Genomic DNA, 17,829 nt, shown 5'->3' with positions numbered 1-17,829 from the left:
GCGGGTCTCAAACCCGCAGGCTCAGGCAATTCCCTCCCCTTGGCCTCCCAAAGCGCAGGAGGCCGAGCCACCGAGCCTGACCATTTTTTGTATTTCTTTAAACCAATTCTCTCATTCCATATTAATGATGTTCACTGTCAGTCAATAATATAGGGACAGGTTAGTAAATTAGGTGGTACTGAAACCTGCAGCCAGATGGGCACTAGCATTTGAGAATGATGAGCTGTGCTCTCATGGCTAAAGGGAACCAAAGACTCAGATGCCAGGAGGCCAAGGTCCTGGCTGGAATCTTCTGAAGTCTGAGGAGTTCTTAGAAGGATCTGGGAACCAGTCAGAACAGAAATAGGGAAGGGCAGGAGGAAGTCAAGGCAGGGAGAGGACAGATGCCAGAAAGTCGCATACTTCAAGGCACATTTATTCTTTTTCTCAATTAGAAGGGAGAACTTATTGGCTTCCCTGTACAAACAGCAATATGGGGTAGAAGTTGGCCTTGAGACTGACTTATAGACAATGCCAGGCTCTGCCTCTATCTCTTCGTCCAACTTCTGTTCTCACCCTCTCAGGCTTCCCTTGCTGGTGGGAACTCTGGCTTCCAGCAGCTTCTGTGTTCTCACCCTCTCTGGCTTCACTCAGTGATGGGGATATGACTTCCAGGAGCTGGGGAATATTCCCACTGCTTGACATTCAAGGAGAATGAGCTTCTCCTAATTCCCATATTTGAAATCTGAGGAAAGGTACAGGATATAGCTGCACAACCTGGGAGGACACTAGACACATCAAAGCCATTGTCTTTTGTGTGTTACGTTGTAAAGTGCCTTTATATACTAACAAAAGCAGTCCAATTAGAAAAATTTCCCAAAATGTGGAAATGAAGTGTCTTGAGGAGGGGGCACTTCTGAAACAGTTCACATGGGACACCCTGTGAACCAGCAGAAGCTCTGGGCCAGCTGCCCCATTGGAGACCGATGGAATGAGAGCAGAGTTACTTGGAGGGTGGAAGTGGAGTGGACGCTTTTAAAGAGAAGGGGGAGGGGCAGGTGAGGAAGCATCTGGGCAGAGCATTGCACCGTGGGTGGGCTGGGAGCCTCGTGGGACAGGACAGCAATGGAGTTGTCGCTTGCTCCCAGGGGACCATGATATGCGCTTTGGACTCTCGTATCCCCTTCGATTGCGAAACTCGGAACCCCCGACGTGACTCTTAGGATCTGCACCTCCATAATCTGTATTTCCCCGTTCTTTACTTGCTATTTTATGTTTTGTTCCTGATTTTTACTTACAGTGTACTTCTGGCTGTATTTTATATGCCATTAATGATATCAGATCTTTTGGGGATGGGACAAAAAATGGGTGGAAAGAAGTCCTGTGACGAGAGTATGTGTGGACTCTACTGGGAAGGTGAGAGAAAAGACAAGACTGTGGGTGACGGTGACGTTTAACACATGTGACGTGCTCTGAGGTCGATATATTCTTGGGAAGTTGCTTACAAATGGCTTTTGGTTTGGTGCATCTAGAAACCTAAAAGCATCTGTATTACACTATTTCAGGTGTAGTCTCTTTGCAACACTCATTAGAACTAGCTCTTTACCTATGATGGAATATCGTTTAGTTGCAGAAGAATATACATGTCAGCGATACAAAACAGTGTACTAAGTTCTTGTTTACAGTTACTCCAACACTGTTTCAAGAAATATATCAAATAAGTAGGTATTCCATGTTATGTTTGCATCCAGAGATGTTTATCAGGGAGATCATAAATAAATAGCCTTGTAACCTTATAAATTGAGAGAAGGTCCCAGTATCCCTTTCATTTAAACCAAAACAGTAATAATAGCTGTTAATGTTTTTGTAGTATTTATTCTTTTTTTTATTTTTATTTTTTTAATTTGAAAGATGTGGGGTCCAATTCAGGATTAGTTATACAAGCAGTCATCATACAGGTAAAGTTTGGGCCTCCCTTTGGTCCCCACTTCACCTGGTTTGAGATCAGGTACCCTTATTGATGTAGGTGCCCCCTCCTCCCTCCCCTGGCGGTATCCCGCTACTACCAATCCATTTCTTATAGTGTTACAGTGTAAACGTTCAGGGTTCGCTTATGAGTGAGAACATGTGGTACTCAGTCCTTTGTTTCTGTAGTAGATCACTGAGTATGATACACTCTAAATCATCCAAGTTGCTGCAAAGTCCACTTGTTTGTCCTTCTTTATGGCTAATAGCAGCTAAATTTGTTGAATGCTTACTGTAAGCTGAGCACTGTGCCAAGTGTTTTGCATTATTATCTTATGTAATTTTCACAGCAGCCCCATGATGTGGGGCTGCTGTTATCCCCGGTTTACACGTAAGGAAAGTAGGCATGGAGGGACTGAGCAACTTTCAGAGGGGAGTGAGGGGCCAGCCCAGGTTTTTGGATCCCAGCACTTAGGGATCCAAACACACTTGAAATCCCAGCACTTTGGGAGGTGGAGGCGAGAGGACTCCCTGAGCCCAGGGGACTCAGGACTATAAATACTTTCTCGTTAGCAGTCTCATTTTAGAGCCAAGAATCATATAGAAGGCATCATAGGAATATATTTCTGTTTGTCAGGCAAGGAGTACCATTGTGGTTTAAGGGCAAAAGTACAGTGATTTGACCACATAGATCTACATTTGAATCCCAACTTTGGCAGTTTTTTGTTGAGTAAACTTGGGCAAGTCTTATGACTTTTCTGAGTCTTGTTTTTTATTTGTTTGTTTGTTTATCTGTTTTTGAGTTGGAGTCTTACTCTGTCGCCCAGGCTAGAGGGCAGTGGTGCAATCACGGCCACCACAGCCTCGACTACTGAGCTCAGGTGATCCTTCCACCTCAGTCTTCCATGTAGCTGGGACTACAGGTGCATGCCACCATGCCTGGTTAGTTTTTTTTTTTAATTTTTGTACAGACGAAATCTTGTCAAGTTGCCCAGACTGGTCTCGAACCCATGGGCTCAGGCAGTCCTCTCGCCTCCACCTCCCAAAGTGCTGGGATTTCAAGTGTGAATCACCACACCCAGCTTTGACTCTTGTTTTTAAAATGGTGATAATAACAATAAGTTTTTTTGTTTTAGTATGTGAAAAAAGCCAGGTGCATAGTAGATGCTTACTGTGAAGTAGATGTATTGCTGTTAAAGGGATCTGTGAATAGCAGCTATCATAGCTAAGTAAAATGAATGTATGTATTGGAAGACAGTAGTGCACAGAGCTTTGAGGCTCAGTGCATAGGACATCAGGTCTTAGAAGCAGCTGGTAATGAAGGCACATGACCCTCAGCCTCCAGAGCCCCTGGGAGGAGACCCTAGCAGCTGCTGTGGGCAGATTCTGGTTTATTCTTCAGGGAGGAACAGTGGGACATCGTAGAGGACAAGACCAGGGTCATCTCTGACCTCCTTCTGTCTTTTCAGTTCCCTGCTTCCCCCACAGAAGTCAAATTTCCCTTTGTGGTGGCCTGCAGAGGAAGCATGACGGTGACTGGTCTTTGCCCACCCTGATACCACGTGTGCTTGCTTCTTGCCAACACTTGACATTCCTCTGGGAGTGGTTCTTGCACACCTAGATAGAGATCAAGAACTTGGGAAGCAAAGTCAACCGATGGACCAAATGGATCTACATTGACATATAATCAGTGAATTATTACTCCTATGTTTAAGTAAGCTCATTTAATTTCGTACAGTGAGAACTCACGTATTCAAAGAACTTGAATGAACAGTAGACATCACCAAGGAGAAACTCTCAAACTATTTGGTTTTTGTCTGAATGCTTTTTGGAAGCTTCTAGTAAATTGATAGTTCTAGGTCACTGAGAAAAAGAATCTGAAATTAATTTCTTCAGTCGTTTCTCCTGAAGCTAAAGCAATACACTTATGAGGCCGCCAAGTTTTCGTTTTTAAAAGTGTGCTATGTCTCTTTATTCATTTTTATTATATGCCCAGAAAGGATGGCCAAAGATGACCTTTTATCTTGATTTTGTTTTAACGATTAATCACCTTATCTTCAAGGTCTCCTTAGCATCACACATTCTCTATTTGACCCATGATTATTGCTTTTATAATTCCTAATAGACTTGGTCCATGGGTTGATTAGTATTCACATACAAAATATATTGACCAAATATTTCTGTGTACCTGGTTTTTCATGTTCAGATGTTAAAATTGGGTTTTGGAAGTCACCAAAGAAAAACGGTGGCAGCTTAACCTATTTTATGTGTTTGCTAGCTGAATAATTAGATTGAAAAATTTGAAACATAAAACACAATCAACACCCTCTTTTTAAAAGGGGTTGGTTTAGAATTAGTCAGCTGAGTTAAAGAGAGCTAATTTTGAATAATTTCTTAAAATACTACTTAAAATTTTTTCAAATCTAATTTTTTTTACCCTGAGATATTTAAAGTATTTATGGTACTCTTGGTCACTTTATCATTTTGCTTATATTTTAGTCCCTCTCACTGAACTTAATGACTAGTTATTAAGCTTAGTTATTAAGCTTAGTCAAAACTTAATGAAACAAAATCAATGATCAATGGCGTATCTAATGTTTTCCTATAAAATAATTGGAAAGTTCTGAGACCCAAGCTTATGCTTTATTTCCCTTTCTTCTTTTTTTTTTTTTTTTTTTGAGAGAGTGCCTTGCTCTGTTACCCAGACTGAAGTGCGGTTGGGCGATCGTGGCTCACTGCGGCCTTGAGCTGGGCTCAAGTGATCCTCCTGCCTGAGCCTCCTGCGTAGCCGGGACTACAGACACACGCTACCACACCTGGCTGATTAAAAAACATTTTTAAAATAGAAATGGGGTCTCACTATATTGCTCAGGCTAGTCTCCAATTCCTGGCCTCAAATCATCCTCCTGCCTTGGCTACCGAAAGTATTGGGATTACAGGTCTGAGCTGCCCACACCTTGCCCAAGCTTACATTTGAAAACATTGGCAGCGTACTGAGACTTGAGTTTTCTTTCACATGATACCTCAAAGGTTGACATGAGCAGTTCCTTGAAGGTAAGCCTGAATAATTTGTGTCTATCTCGGAATCTGGAAGTAATTTGATCATAGTAGGTGATCAAGAAATAAAATATGTGCAGACTCCTTAGTATGTCCTCTCAGAGTCTCCATCGTGTCTCCCCTGTATACGTTTCCAGCCCCCTCATTCTCCCTCCTCATCCCCTCCCCTGCCAACTCTTCAGCCACTTGATGCTAGAGCTAGGTCTGCCGTTCCCAGACAAGCCAAGCGGGTCTTCACCATTCATGCCCTTTCCACCCTGGCCCATCTGAGAAATTCTTATTTGTCCTACAAGATCCAGCTCAAGTATCACCTCCTGCATGACACCTGTAGGAATATTTCCTCCTGGATAGGTTTGACCATGGTTTGCTGTGTGCACCCACTCTGGATCGGACATCTTTCCTTCAGTGCTTTCATGATCTTTTATTTATTCATGAGTGTGTTTCTACCTCTGCTGAATTGCCAGTTTCTTGAGGGCAGGTCCCATGTTGGGTTCATTTCTGTAATCAGAGAGCAATGCTTATCACAAAAGAGGATGCTCAATCAATACTAGTGGAAGGAAAGATGGAAGCACGGAAAGAAGATGGACGGGATTGTATTGCATAATCAGTGTCCATTATTTAGTACTGAAAATTTCAATCTGAGAATGAAATCTTCTGAATTGTTCTGTTTCCAACAAACCCATCATCAAATTATGAGGTATTCCTCATGTAATGTATCCCATATGTGTAGCTTCATTTTCCCAGAGGAGAATGCTGTGGCTTATCTCCCTGGGCTTGGGTACCCTGGATGAACTAAGCCTTCTGATTTATAGTGAGGGAATTGCCGATTTCCATCATCACTGCTTTGTGGTCGTAGACAGTTTGTGTCACCTCTTGAGTCTCATTCCTCCTACCTACAACATGGGAAGACACTTACTTTGCAAAAAGAGACATGTATTTTATCTCATAAGATTCTGTGATAGCCAAATGAGAGAATATTTGTGAGAGCACTTTGAAAAGCCTCTGAGGTGTCATCTGAACCAATGGAAGTGTTTCTGTTGCTGTCATGGGAATCTTCTCAGTCTGTGAAGCCTTCTGACCTGGTGTGTCCTTAATGCTTATAAGAGACCAAGTGATATCTACAATTTATTATTTGTTTTGCCAGATTAGATTCATGGCAACTTTGTTCTGCTGGCCTACTGTGGTAAACACTGCCTTCAGAATAGGAAGGTGGCCTTTATTTTTCCTTGAGTCAGTTCCTAGCCTAAACTATCAGCCTTTAAAGAAAACTATATATTATGAGCAGGTGTGTTGACTGAACAGGTAAAAATTAACTGTAGTTGGTCATACTTTAAGTTTTATGTAAAACTCTCTTAAAATAGATGATAAATTACATGAATATAATAGTATCTAGGTTTTGCTCTGTGCTTCATTTTCTGACTTCCTTGTTTTCTGCCAGTCAGATGCATGATTATTTGAAAATCTATTCTCGTGACATATTTGGAACTATATTTATTTCTTGTCATAAAAATAATTTTTGAGCGATAGCCACACTTCTGTGGATCTGGGACTTGTGTTTGCAACATATACTTCTTTTGTCACTTGTCAGATTTGTGCCTCTGAGTCAGTTTTGCTCAGAATGACTTAGAGTAGTCATGAGCAACCCATCAGGGATCTTGAGGCATCCCCACATTCCAGCCTGAACAAATATAGCAACCAAAATTCAGGGAGGAAACCACCATCATTTCTGTAAAATAAAGAACAATGTATGATATGAAGCAGTCGGGAGCCTACAAACAAGACAAGCTCAAGCCAGTGAGCAAAACCAACTGCCGGGAGCACGGTGCCCCTCTGAAGTTGGTTTCAACAAAGCGACAGTGATCACTTGTTAATTGGAGTATGGTACTGGGTACCAATTTAGCTTGTACTCTTTGAGAAGATTGGAGCAGGTGATACGTATCTGATACGCTGACGGAGGTAATTAAATCATTTATTTGGGTCTCATTTTTGCTCAGAAACGACCCCAGTCTATTTCCGTGGAAATTATTTTTCATTTTTTGATATTAAGCACAACAGAGAGATATGATCCAGAAGGAAAGCAACTGAGAAACTGAGGCCTACAGTTGTGAGAGATTATAGATCTTACAGTTGAGATGTGTCTAAAAGCAGAGAGGAGCTGAGAAAGCCATCCTTACCCTAATTGCAGAATGACAAAGCACTAGTCCAGTCACAAGTTAAAATGTTGACCCCAAAAGAAGCTGAATTGGTCCTCATCATGGAGAAGGCATTGTTCTCATTAGTTTTTTTTAAAAATTGAGGTCTAATTTACATATGGTAAAATTCACTGTCATGTGCAGTTCATGACTTTTAATCAATACATAGAGTCATGTCACAACAGTCAACACTGTGGTTACTTCCATCACCCTCCAGAATTCTCTGACACCCCTTGAATCAGCCCTTCCTGTTACTCCCACCCTGGAAACCACTTGTCTGTTTGCAGTCTAGGTTTACTTTTTCCGTGTTGTCATAAAAATGAATTATACAGAATATAGCTCTTTGGATCTGGCTTCTTTCACATAGCATTAATCTGTGTTGTTTTTACTTTGTAATGAGGACTAGTCTTTTATGTGGACTTACCACAGCTTATTGATTCATTCACCCAGTTGAGGGATATTTGGGTTGTTTCTAGTTTGTGATAATTATGAGTAGAGCTACTAAAAGCAATCAGTGTATAGGTGTTGGTGTGAGCATATGCTTTCATTTCTGTTTTCAAGTCTAGCTAGAAGTGAGATTGCTGCGTTGCATGGTAAGAGTATGGTCAACTTCTGTAAGAAATTTCTAAGCCGGGCTCGGTGGCTCAAGCCTGTAATCCCGCGCCTTTGGGAGGCTGAGGTGAGTGGATTGCCTGAGCCCGCGGGTTCGAGACCTGCCTGGGCAGCGAGACCTCATCTCTACAATAAATCAAAAAATCAGCTGGGCATGGTAGCGCATGCCTGTAATTCCGGCTACTTGGAAGGCTGAGGCGGAAGGATCGCTGGAGCCCAGCAGGTCGAGGCTGCGGTGACCAGGAGCAACCACTGCCCTCCAGTCTGGGCGACAGAGTGAGACTCCAACTCAAAAAAAAAAGAAATTTCTAAACTGTTTTTGCAAAGTGACTCCACCATTTTTACATTCCTGCCAGCAACAGAAGTTCCAGGTGCTTTGCATCCTCACCAGCACTTAGTATTGTCTGTCTTCTTAATTGACAGCCTTTCTAGTGGGTGAGTACTGGCATCTCATTGTGACTTTAATTTGCATTTCCCTGATGACTGTTAATGTTGAATATCTTTTCACATTTATTGATCATCTATATATCTTCTTTTGTGAAGTAACTTTTCAATTCTTTTGACCATTTTTGTATTTGATTGTTTTTCTTATTAAACTGTAAACTTTAAAAAAGATTCTGGTTACAAGTTCTTTAATGGATATGTTTTGCAATGTTTTCTCCCAACCTATGGGTTGCCTTTTATTTTCTTAACAGTGTCTTGAGAAGAGCAAAACTTTTACATTTTGATGAAGTCTAGTTTATTTTTTTTTGTAGTTTGTGCTTTTGGTGTCATATTGAAGAAATTTGCCAAATCTAAGGCTACTAAGAAGTTCTTCTGTGTTCTTCTAGACACTGTATACTTTTCATCTCTTTTCTTAGGTCTGTGATCCATTTTGAGCTGGGTTTTTTTTTTTATATGGTGTGAGATAAGGGCTGAGGTTTTTTTAAATTACATATGAATATATAATCATTCTAGTACCATTTCTTGAAAAGATTATTCTTTTTTAAAAATTGCTTTGGCACCTTTGTTGAAAATCAATTGGCCATATGTGTGTGGATCTATTTCTGGATTTTCTGTTTTGTTTTATTGATCTATATGCCTATCTTTACTCCAACACCATACTATTTCTATAGCTTCAAAAGGAAATCTCTTTTTGTCTCTGAGTAGATCTATATTTTTATCTAGTATCATTTTCCTTCTTCCTGAAGTTTTTTTTTTTAAACTAAACATTTCTTCTAGTGCTGGTCAGCTGATGATGAATTCACTTAGCACTTGTATGTCTTGGAAAAAGGTCATCTTTCATCCTCATTTTTGAAAGAATATTTTTGGGTAAAGACCTCATCTCTACAATAAATCAAAAAAATTAGCCAGGCATGGTAGCGTGCGCGCCTGTAGTTCCGGCTATTTGGAAGGCTGAGGCAGAAGGATTGCCAGCAGCCCAGCAGGTCGAGGCTGCGGTGGCCAGGAGCATGCCACTGCACTCCAGTCTGGGCGATAGAGTGAGACTCCAACTCAAAAAAAAAGAAAAGAAAAGAAGAATTCTGTGTTGCCTTTTCTTTTAGTACTTTAAAATGCTGCACTCTTGTCTTCTGTTTTGCATTGTTTCTGATGAGTAAGTCTGCAATCATTCTAATCTTTGTTTCTCTGTACATGCATAATGAATCTTCTTTTTTCCTGTGGCTGCTTTTAAGATTTTCTTTTAATATTGTTTTTCAACAATTTGGTCATAATGTTCCTTAGTGTGGTTTTCTTAACGTTTCTTGTACTTGGGATTCTTTGAGTTTCTTTATTTGAGGGCTTATAGTTTTGACTGAATTTCAAAAATTTGGGGTCATTTCTATATTTTCTTTCCAGCACTCCTTTCCTCTTTCCTTATCTTCCTCCCCTGATTAAACTGGCTCCTTGCTTAGGTATTCCTGTTTCTTAACTTTTTCTGTGATGTGCCCCCTACTCTCCTACTGCATCTACCATGGTTTAGACCATCATTGTTTCTCTTTTTGTCCATTGAAAAACCTGCCTCTATTTTTTTTTTTTAAGAGTTGAAACCTCACTATGTTGCCCAGGCTGAACTTGAACTCCTGGGCTCAAGCCGTCCTCCTGTCTCAGCCTCCCAAGTGACTGGTATGTCAAGCACACACTACTGTGCCTGGCTCTCTTCCTCTATTGTTTGCCTGTCTACAATCTTTCATCCATATTCCACCACTCCAGTGAGTTTTCTCCAATATGCTGTGTTTGAAAGCTTTCAATAATTACCTGTTGCCTGTGGAATGAGGTCAGATTCCATAACATGGCATGTAGGGCCCTTTATTGCCACCTATCTTCCAGCCTTTTTTCTCACTAAGTCACCCCCACCTCACCCAACTCTGTATGCCATTAATATGGGAACACTTCCAGTTGCTCAAAGGCATTGTACTTCTCCATGCTTCTGTGCATATACTTATGACTTTGTTGTGTCTGAAAACCTCCCTCCCCTCCCCACTCACTCCTGTTCCCAAGCCTGGAAGCTTTTATTCACTGAGCTGAAATGTCTCCTCTGTGAAACCCTTCCCAACTCCACTGGACCTAGAATGTATTCCGTGATAGCACTTGATCTATTGTTTTGCTATCATTATTTATTGGTTATTCTCCTAAACTGACTTTTGTGTGGTCAGAGACCATATCTTATCCATTTTTACAAACTTAATAGTTGCATGTAGTAGGTGCTTCATAAAGTGTTTAGAGGGTGATTGATTGGCATTTAACTAGTATTGGGCATAGTCTTCTTAAAATAAGTTGAACTCAAATTTAACCAGAACTCATACAAAATGTACAAATAAGATAACTACCACATTCTGAGCGTCTGGGCACTTCCCATACATTGCCTTAATCTTTATAACATCAATACAAGGTAAATTATCATCCCCACAATAATCCAGCATGTGCTTTGGAGAGGTTAGACAACACTATACAAACAATGTGCCAGACCGGATTTCAAGCTTGTATGGAGATCATGTTTTTTTCTCCTTGCACACAAATTGGGAGTTCTGTCCTATCACCCTCAGTATTTTCCAAGATCTCTAATAAGATATGACATCCCTGTAGCAGACATTGTATTGGTAGCAATGGGAATCATAATATGGACTCCGGGATTGTTGTTGCAGACTGAACAAGAGAAAAGTTACTAAGGGGTTGTTCTGGGATGTCAGGAAAGTGGAAGCAGGAGGGTTCTTGGGTAGGCTGTTTGGCCTCCAAACATCTAGTGCGTTTGTCTTGCCTCATCTTTGAGAAGACCACACAAAGGCCAGTCTGGAGGGTACAAGTCATCGGGCTTCCCCCGAACCATGTGGTTTGGGGATTTTTACAAGGATATGTGGACCAGAGGCTGGCTTCAGAGAGCAACTTGGGGAACAATGGAAGGAAATAAAGACTCTGGGTGTGCCAGCACCACCTGTGTCAGCAGAAAGACCAAGGGTTCCTAGCCTTTGTCATTTTGCCCTTTTGGCTGGGGCTGCTGGGATCCCCACCCCAACACACTCAGACTGAAGGTCAAACGTCTATTGGGGCCTCGCCTCCCCTTTGCTCCAGGCTACTCTTGATGTTGAGTTTAGCTGCATTCCACCCTCTCCGTTTCCCAGTGTGATACCAGTTAAAAATGGTGAGGGCGGGCTGTCCTTGTGTACATACAGCATTGGCATCTTTCTATTTATTCTGTGCTTTTGAATCTGGATTAAACCTCACAAAGGCATGGTTCCTTCCTTTTGAAATTGATATTCTAGAAAATATTTTAAAGTATGGTTTTTGTGTTTTAATTGTGAAATTTTCTGGGGGGTGTGTGTATGTGCTGTGGTGGATTCTGGTATTTAACAGGTGGGGAAGGCCTGTACTCAGAAAGTCAGTTTGGCAAACAAGGGTTTGAGGACAGTGTTGTCAGTTTCAGTGTGCACTAGAGGATGATTCCTGACCTGTCCTTCCTCACAGGTTATTGGCAGGTAGCGTGCAAGACAGCCAGGTGTGCCACCCAAACGCTTTGAACAGCCCGTGCATCTATATTCAGTGTTTCTTTTTGGCTAGGAAGGTGAAAGAAAAGGTACATTCGACTAAAAAAAAAAAACTCCACTCCTGGGGAGGCCACAATTTTGCTTCAGGAACAGGAAGTGCAGGTTGTGCAAATGAGGGGAAGGTGCTTCGTTCAGAGGGCAGATGAGGTTTTTGATAGCTGAGATGTGGGCCGGTGAGAACTTTCGTGCTCTCATGTTTAAATGCTCTCATTTTAATCTGGTTGTACTTTCTCCCTTCGTCTCACACTGTATTGTGATGCAGATTTCCCTTGTTCTCTTTTTCAGAGAAATTAGCGGAATTTATTCTTTCCAGGACAAATTGGCACCTAGATACGGACAGTGTGTGGGGGTGGTAATGGTTTCTGGAGCTCTTCGTGTGACACCAGTTAAGCTGTTGTTGAGTCAGCTCACACATAAGACCATCTGAACCAAATTAAGATTGACCCTCAACTATCCTTGTAGGTTCAAAATATTCTTACTACTACCAGGGAGTTTATTTTGTTGTTTATGATCACAAAAATAAATGGTATCCCTGTTGTGGCTTGGTACCAGAGATCTCGGGCAATATAAACAAAAACAGAACCACAGGTACAAACCCGGGGTTAAGGACGCCACGACTCCCATAGAGTGGAATTGCTCACTCAAAGTGTGCTAAAAAGTTTCCCAAATGATTCTGGAATTCTCTGTTCTTGTTATAAATTTAGTATTAAGTTTAAATTTCTGGCCACGGTGTGCTGTTCTTATTGGGAGATAGTAACATTTAAAAATGTTGCCACCACCTTCAAGGACTTCAGTGAACAATTCATTTGGTTAACAAGTATTTATTGAGCTCTTATCGTGATTAATAATCTGTGCCATATGTTAGCAGGGGGGAGGTTAACTGAGAAGCCGAGGATATGGTTTCTGTACTCAAGACTGGGTCTTTAATAGAGCAAATACTGAATCAGTAGTGTTGAATTAATACACTAATAAATAATACTCATAATTTTCCAAGGAACTGAGAAAAGAAAACCAGTGGGATGCTGCTGTATCCCTGTAGGCCGGGAGAGTTCCAGGCATACAGAAGCTCTCCAGTGCACACTTGGACTAACGACCAAATGGCCATGTACCATAATGCAGTAAGAGTTATTAGAATCCACTGGAGTCTCATCACTTCCAGCTGGGCTAGTCAGGGAAGGCTTCGTGGAATAGGTGGGCTTTTAACTGGTAAGAGAGAAGGAAGACCGTCTAGAAATAGGGACGAGTATGGAGGCTTCTGAGGAGATGGTGGAAGCTGAAGCTGAAGGGAGAAGTTGTGAAGTGCATATTGATAAGGCTTGGTAATTGAGTGGATGAGAGAAAGGGAGGCGTCAAAGAGGGTGACAAGCTTGTTTGGGTCTTGATTGACTTGGATAATGGTGAAAGCGTAAACAAAAATAGGACAGTCCAGAAGGGAAAATTAGTTTTTGTGGGAAGATTGTTGTGTTTTCAATCTCTTGAAGTAATAGGAATGCTTCTCTGTAGATTAATGGAAATCACAGAAGCATGGACTATTAGACCTGAGGGGACCTTGGAGACTGAGTTATTAATTAGATACAACTACAACCCTGTTCTCTTACTGATGAGAGAGCTGATTGCGTTCAGGAACAGCCCCAGGAACACAATGTCTGGCCTTGACGCAGAGCACAAGTAGGACAGCAGATGTAGAGAGGCGTCCGCAGTGTTTTGAAGGGTACTTAAAAAGTATTCCTTCATTTTCAGTCTAGTCTGCTCTTCCCTTTTCAATTTGAAGAGCCGTTCTAAAAGTAGCTCTCGGTAATGTATTTGGAGATGTGGTGTCATCCATACAGCATAAAAACTGTGTTGTAAGATTGGGATAAAATCCTTTAAAAATTAGGCAGTATACTAATCCATTCTTATAAACAAATAAAGTCTTAACTTGACCCTCAAAGTGATATTAGCATTGGTTTTAAAAATAATATCCTAACATCTTTATGTTTAGTAAGTGCTATGTAATAATTACCGAGTTGAAGCTTACCCAATTCTAAGCGTATTTTGTACTGCAAATGTTCTATCTCGGGCTTTTGAATATGGGTCTGGGCTGCTATCTGGCCACATTTGAGGAAAAACAGTTGCTAAGGCTTCTACTGTTAGAATCTCTAGATGGGTCTTCCCCATCCTCGCTTCTGCTTGGGAGGTAGCTAAGGAAGGCTGGGGGTGGTTATAAGCAGAATTGGTCCTGCACCCATGTTGCAAGTGGCGAGCTACAAAGGAGGGCTGGGGCTGGTCCTCACCCTTGGCGTATCTGCGTCTGTTCTTCAGTCCCTGTGACATGAGGGTAGAAAATAATGTCCGTCTTCCATTTCACACCCTTGGTATCTGCCTGTCCCAGACTCGAAGGTGCATGCGCAACACTGGCCTTGCTTTCTGGAGCCCAAACTGAGCCGAGCTGATCTTAATGTGTGCGCACTCCCACAACTCCTTTGCCTCTGCCCATGTGCCTTCCTGGGTCCACAGCTCCATGGAAGGAGACGGAGTGCTGAATGGCCATGGGAGAAGAACCCCCTAGTTCTCTTCCCCAGTTAAGTGGGCAGGGAGGAGAGTGGCTGGGAATTGTGTAGCGTGAGGATGGAGGGAACCAGCTCTTTTACAGTAAATGAAAGGCGGAATAATTGGACCTAGTATGTCACTAGCAGGGAAGCAAAACAACTGTAAAGTACTATCTGCTAGTAATTTCCTGACATAGTTCTAACTCTTCTTTGGAAAATTTCCTGTTTCTTAAATTGCAGTGATACCGGTGAGGCTGGCAAGAATATTGTCTTCCAAGCTTATCTCAAACCAGTTAGTTCCTAACCGTAATTAACTGCCATTGCCTTCGTGAGAGTGCTGAGAGTTTACTTACAACCAGTCAAGAGGCCAAGCATTTAAAAAATAGCAATCTTAAGTCATGAGCTGATAGAGCACTCCCGATTCCCTGACATTTGGCAGTGGAGAATTGAAGCAGACGTAGATCTACTTGGAGAATTCATGTGTCTGGGGCTCCAGGTGGTGGGCACATGGACATTAGTGCAGTAATTAGCCTTAGATGAGAGAAGAGCAAACACTCTGCACATAAATGGGAAGCTTCCAGCATGGCTAGGTAGAGGATGTCCAGATTGAGACGAATGAACTACTTTTCCATCTGAAGCCTTCAGGAATAGGCAGACTCCTGTTTCTGCAAATACCACACAAAAAGCCAACCCGCTATTCCTGGATTTATAGATCCAATTTGCCCGATTGAAGGACACTTGCTCTTTTTAACTAGTGGAACTAGCTGGCCCTGCATGCCGAGTTTCTATGGCAATATGATCCCAGTGACCTCTCTTCTCTATTGTGGAATGTAGGTGGAAAGAACGGAGGGGAGCCCGAGGACGCTGAACTGGTGAGACTCAGTAGGAGGCTGGTGGAGAACGCAGTGCTTAAGGCTGTCCAGCAGTATCTGGAAGAAACACAGAACAAAAACAAACCAGGGGAGGGGAACTCTGTGAAGACTGGAGAGGCAGATGGGAATGGCAATGACAATGAGAACCACACGAAATGAGAACGGAACCAGGCCCAGAGGCTCCAGGAAAAGCACCCCTGCTCTGCTTTGCTGGGTATAGGGACCCACTTGCAGCACGCTGTTTAAGTTTCTCTTGTCCAATTCGTGGAGATTGCCTAATATTGCGTGATTGAAGTGTCTGAATTTCTGAAACACAATAGAAGCAAAATGGAGTGCTGGGACTGGCGGAAGAAACTAGTTTATGAAAGAAGAACGCCCAGGTTTCCCTTGCCTCCAGCCGTGTACAAGGGAGAGGGGACTTTGGGTTATACCTCCTGGACACAAATTAAAGGCAGCCGAAGAGGCCTTGCCATCAAAGGAATACTGCCATTTATACTGCTTAGCAGGGCATTTGACTACTTTATCTGAGGCCTGAACTCACACACAGCTATCAAGTGCTGAGTTGAAAGTCATCACTCTTGAAATGATCATCGTGCAATTTGTCCATAATGTTTCACGTTTGTCCTAAGTGTGCTGTTGCTATGCAGTGATCTTTATTTATAGTAAATTATGTTTCATGTAAATGATATATTTTTGGTGAACTGCTACTTTTTCTATAAAATGTGGGCAACATTTTAAAGTTTTTTTTAAAACCCTATTTTGATAAGTCAGTGTGCCACATTTAATGTTTTTCATTGGCATTTGTAGTTAAATGTATTATATAATTTTTTTTTTCCTTAGGCAAGAAACCTATTGGAATTCAAGACTTAATTAATGAAGCTTTGCATCGAGAAAGGATGGGTCTGAAGTCCAAAGTGAAAGAGATAAAGGAACTTCTATTAAAGCCTGAGACTCAGGCCAAAATTAGGAGGGAGCTTTTTGAAGGAAGACTCATTAACAATATTAATCAAGCAAATGATGTTGATTTCAGCACAACATTAACATAAGTTCTGCATTGCTGTTATGGCAACATTGTTTATGAAATCTTTTCAGCTTATTAAATAGCTCTTTGGTGAGTACCAAAAAAGTGTTCTGATAGTATCTTCGCCATAGCAAACCAACATTTGGTAAGGAATTAACAGTTTCTTGCCGAAGAAAACCAGTTCTGCCCTATTATTTTTTTGAGTAAACTTGTGTTTTAGTACGCCTGTTTCTGTAATATTGTGAATTATTTTATAGAAGTGACTTAATTAGCTGTTGTGAGATGTTCCTTGGGCCCTTGGAGGTAAAAAATATAGACTGTGAAAAAATCATTTACAGACAAAATGAAACAAAGCCAACAGCAGTATTTCAAGGGTCACTTGCCTCCTGTGGACATGATTGTTGTCAAATCAAAAGAAGCATTGTCCAGGCGTGTCTACAATCTAGTGTTACTTTTAATGAGAATTTGAATGTTTATTGAACACTAGTACTTGAATGAACATTTATAAATGTTACTATTGCAATCACTGGTTAAGAATGTTTTATAATATCCATATAATATTTTTCACTGATCAAACTGTAGTTTGCTTTTTCATTTCTTAATGAATAAATGTTTGGGATTTTTATTTTTTACTTTTCTGAAGATAAGCTCCAGGTCTTATCATATTCCTCATAATCTGAATTTGTTTGCACTGGTTCATTTTTAAAGCGCATTCTTGAAAAATTTCCCCTATGTGATGATTATTGGTAACAGCTTTTTCTGTGGTCATTGCAAAATTGCTGCCACCAGTAGATCATGATAGAGGGGGAAATTATTGGAGATCAAATATGTAATCATTTCAAATATAAAATCCAGTTTACTCATGGATTTTTAGCTATTTTTTCACTGGGTAAATTATACGACATTTATTTATAAATGAGTTAATGCATTTTCATGCCTCTTAATAAACGTATTGTTTTCCCTTGTTGCCTCTCCTCATTTTTCCTCAGTCTTGGAGGTTGTTGGGTCTGTGTTGGTATAATGGTGTCATAAACAGGAGCTCTGATAACTCCAGTGTTTCTTCTCCTTTATGTTCCGACCTTCGAGCTAAGATAGCAAAGTTGTCAAGACACCTTCAACTTAAGGCTTTTGAGTCACTTCAAATCAGTCAGCTTCACAGAGCATTAGCAGCAGAACTTTAAATTAGAAGAAAACCTAAATAGCATCTTATACACAGCTGCAAGTGTGTCCCTGAGGTGACATCAGTAGCAAAGATGAAAGGATTAGATCCATCCAGGCGCTGAAAGCTGGGAGCTGCAGGCCACAAAACCCCTGAGGTGGCAGAGGGCTTTACTGCTTGTAGACAGCTTCCTTTAGTCAACCCTTACAAGAGCAAGCACAGATATTTTTGGTCTTGCCTTGTTTTTCAAATGAGGAAACAGACTCCAAGAGACCACGCTGCTCTTTGGGACCTGAAGTGAAGCCCAGGGCTCTATGTCCATGTTCCAGTGCTAGTTCCACCATCCCATAATCTGAGTTAATGATATTTCTGGGGAGTGAGCACTCCTCAGCTTATAGCAATACATATCTTATCCTTAAAAAGAT

General features: G+C 41.3%; 1 protein-coding gene across 3 annotated transcripts in view; it reads left to right on the top strand.

Moving 5' to 3' along the window:
* AKAP7 (A-kinase anchoring protein 7) overlaps window positions 1-17,211 on the top strand; it is a 160,145-nt gene extending 142,934 nt beyond the window's left edge. For 2 of the 3 annotated variants that reach the window (XM_008071890.1, XM_021719510.1), the window contains one exon: window positions 15,187-17,211. In XM_008071890.1, coding sequence (XP_008070081.1) covers window positions 15,187-15,383 — 197 coding nt within the window. In that variant the 3' untranslated portion in view covers window positions 15,384-17,211. The remainder of the gene's footprint in view (window positions 1-15,186) is intronic. The other variant, XM_021719509.1, reaches the window with a different exon arrangement.
* The last annotated feature ends 618 nt before the right edge of the window (window positions 17,212-17,829 follow it).

This window comes from Carlito syrichta, unplaced genomic scaffold (genome assembly GCF_000164805.1).
Source record: "Carlito syrichta isolate Samal-C Ts95f unplaced genomic scaffold, Tarsius_syrichta-2.0.1 Scaffold314781, whole genome shotgun sequence".
NCBI lineage: Eukaryota > Metazoa > Chordata > Mammalia > Primates > Tarsiidae > Carlito > Carlito syrichta.
Note: the sequence above shows the minus strand (reverse complement) of the source record. Positions and strands in the feature narration are given on the sequence as shown.